This window comes from Macaca mulatta, chromosome 11 (genome assembly GCF_049350105.2).
Source record: "Macaca mulatta isolate MMU2019108-1 chromosome 11, T2T-MMU8v2.0, whole genome shotgun sequence".
NCBI lineage: Eukaryota > Metazoa > Chordata > Mammalia > Primates > Cercopithecidae > Macaca > Macaca mulatta.
Genome location: NC_133416.1, coordinates 17,386,860 through 17,390,326, shown reverse-complemented (window position 1 = coordinate 17,390,326; position 3,467 = coordinate 17,386,860). Strand labels below are relative to the sequence as shown.

Genomic DNA, 3,467 nt, shown 5'->3' with positions numbered 1-3,467 from the left:
TATGTTCTGACTGAGACCTTCATTTCCCTGCTTTCTTCCTTTGAACAAATATGATAACTGGATGGTTCACATTCGTGAGTTCCCCAAGAGGGGATGGGGATGAGGAAAACACACAGGAGGTGATATTTACATCATTGGGAACAAATTGGTCCCGTATTACACTGTAATAGGTAATGTGCATTCAGAATACAGCCAGTGGGAAATCTGCATTTTACTTATTTAGTTGGTTATTTTTAATTTCAACTTTTATGTTAGATATAGAGGGTACATGTGCAGGTTCATTACGTGGGTATATTGCACCCAAGTAGTGAACCTAGTCCTAAATAGGTAGTTTTTCAAACCATGCCCCACTCCCTCCCTCACCCCTCAGGTAGTCCACAGCATCTGCTGTTTCCACGTTCATGTCTATGTGTGCTCAGTGTTTAGCTCCCACTTATAAGTGAGAACATATGGAAGTGGGTTTTCTGTTTCTGCAATGCTTTGTTTAGAATTATGGCCTCCAGCTTCATCCATATTGCTGCAAAGGACATGATTTTACTTTTTTATTATGACCATATAGTATATCATGGTATATATGCACTATACTTTTTATCTAATCCACCACTGATGGGCAACTACATTGATTCCATGTCTTTACTATTGTGAATGGCACAACAATGAACATACATGTGCATGTCTTTTTGGTATAACAATCTACTTTCCTTTGGATATATACATAGGAATGGGATTCCTGAATCAAATGGTAGCTCTGTTTTAAGTTTTTTGAGAAATCTTCAAACTGGTCACTCTCCATATGTTAGTAAAAATATTATGCCTTGGAATGCTAACGTTACTCCTAAAAATTGGAGTACTCTCCTTGGCCTTAGTATAGAGATAAAAGGTATGGATGCCCTCATTACTTAGAGTTGCTTTCCACAGTGACTGAACTACTTAACTGCTTAAGTTACATTCCCATGAATAGTGTATAAGCATTCCCTTTTCTCTGCAGTCTCACCAGTGTCTGTTGTTTTCTGATTTTTTAATAATGGCCATTCTGACTAGCGTGAGATTGTATTTCATTGTAGCTTTGATTTGCATTTCTCTGAAAATTAGTAACATTGAGCATCATTTTTTGTGTGTGTTTATTGGCCTCCTGTGTATCTTCTTTTGAGAAGTATCTGTTTATGTTCTTTGCCCATTTTCTAATGGGGTTGTTTTTTGCTTCTTGATTTGTTTAAATTTCTTATGGATTCTGAATATCAGACCTTTGTTGGATGCATAGTTTGCATATATTTTCTCCCATTCTGTAGACGTCTGTTTACTCTATCAATAGTTCCTTTTGCTCTGCAGAAACTCTTTAATTAGGTCTCACTTGTCAACTTTTGTTTTTGTTGCAACTGCTTTTGACGACTTAGCCAAAAATTACTTGTCAAGATTGATGTCGAAAAGAGTATTTCCTAGGTTTTCCTCTAGGACTTTTATGGTTTGAGGTCTTGAATCTTTAATTCATCTTGAGTTAATTTTTTCATATGGTGAAAGATAAGGGTCCAGTTTCATTCTTCTGCATATGGCTAGCCAGCTATCACAGCACCATTTATTGAGTAAGAAGTCCTTTCCCCATTGATTGGTTTTGTTAACTTTGTCAAAGATCAGATGGTTGTAGGTATATGACTTTATTTCTGGCTTCTCTATTCTGTTCCATTGGTCTATGTGTTTGCTTTTGTACCAGTACCATGCTATTTTGGTTACTGTAGCCTTGTAGTATAGTTTGAAGTTGGGTAATGTGATGCCTCTGGCTTTGTTCTTTTTGATTAGGATTGCTTTAGCTAGTCAGATTTTCTTTTGGTTCCATATAAATTTTAGAATAGTTTTCTTTTCTAATTCTGTGAAGGATGACATTGGTAGTTAGATAGGAATAGCACTGAATCTATAAATTTCTTTGGGCAGTATGGCCATTTTGAAGATACTGATTCTTCCTACCCATGAGCATGGAATGTTTTTCCATTTGTGTCAGCTCTGATTTCTTTTAAAAGTGTCTTGTAGTTCTCCTTGAAGAGATATTTTACCTCCTTGGTCATCTGTATTCCTAGGCATTTCATTTTATTTGTGACTATTGTAAATGAAATTGTGTTCTTTATTTTACTCTCAGCCTGGACATTATTGGTATACAGAAATGTCACCGAGTTTTGTACATTTATATTTTTCCTGATACCTTACTGAAATCATTCATCAGTTCCAGTAGCCTTTTGGCAGGGTCTTTAGAGCCTTCCAGGCATACAATCATATTGTCAACAAGGAGAAATAGTTTGACTTTTTATTTTCCTGTTTAGATGCCTTTATGTCTTCCTCTTGCTGAATTGCTCTGGCTAGGACTTCCTAATTTCTTTTATAATATTTTCACATGAAAATTCTCCTAAGCTAAAGACTACATATCCCAATGCCTGTGGAAAATCTCATCTTGGACTTCCTCAGACACTTGTGAGCAAAATCAAACTTTATCTATTTCTTCTGCTTAAGACTTTTCAGGGGTTCTCATCACCTACAGAATAAAGTTGATGCTCCCGTGCTTAGCGTATCATATAAGGCCTGCTGTGAGCTGGTCCCACATGCCTTTCTGCCCACATGTATCACTTCCTTCCTTTTCATCATTCTCAATTACTAGTAATTCTGTCACACATTATATTTGCATCTCTATGCTTTGGTTCTTTACATGAAACTCCCTTTCTACCTTGTGTTTTCTGGCAAAATCTTACTTACCCAGGACTCTGCTTGGGCATCCTCCACAGGAGGAACACTTTCATTGAAACCTAGCATTGTCCCGAATACCCTTAATCTGTACTGTCATAGCACCCTATGAATTTTTCTATATCACTTTCCATCTTATGTTTAAAAAATCTTTTTACTTGCCTATCTCTCCCACTGACAATCTAAGCTGGCAGAGGCTGGATCAGATCATAATTATCTTTCTATCTCTAGTGCTAGGATCAATACCTGGCATTGAATATTTACATTTTTTATTTAAATAAACTGACCTGACTTTCTTCTGGTTGGTTATGTTCTGAGTCCCGATTACTAAACTTGGTCTTTTATCTCAGAAGTTGAAGGCTCTCCGGGAGCCAGCTGCAAAGTTCCCAAAGCCCTAACAACCTCACAACCAATCAGCTACAGAGCGGGCTGCCCTAAGTCGGCCTCCCAAACACAAAGTCCAGGGTTGGAGCAGGAGCAGGAGAGGGGCAATGGAAGCTGCCCTGTCCAGATTCATGTTCTTCCTATTTCTCCTCACATGTGACCTGACTGCAGAAGCTGCTGCAGAAGTTGAGAAACCCGCAGGTAAAAGAAAAATGTAGTTGGGTGGCAATAGTGTGAAAGTGTTATTAGGAGAAGGAAAAGGAGCATCATGGTGGTTCTCTGGGTACTTTTCCTCCACACCTAGAAAGTTTTCCAGGAAATCCTGGATACGATGCATTTTGTCTAGCGGAGAGCAGGAA

At 38.0% G+C, this 3,467-nt stretch overlaps 1 protein-coding gene across 1 annotated transcript in view; it reads left to right on the top strand.

Moving 5' to 3' along the window:
• Positions 1-1,058: 1,058 nt before the first annotated feature.
• Positions 1,059-3,467, top strand: part of ERP27 (endoplasmic reticulum protein 27) — a 28,854-nt gene continuing 26,445 nt past the window's right edge. Inside the window, exon 1 of the mRNA XM_001090991.5 lies at positions 1,059-3,309. Coding sequence (XP_001090991.3) covers positions 3,216-3,309 — 94 coding nt within the window. The 5' untranslated portion in view covers positions 1,059-3,215. The remainder of the gene's footprint in view (positions 3,310-3,467) is intronic.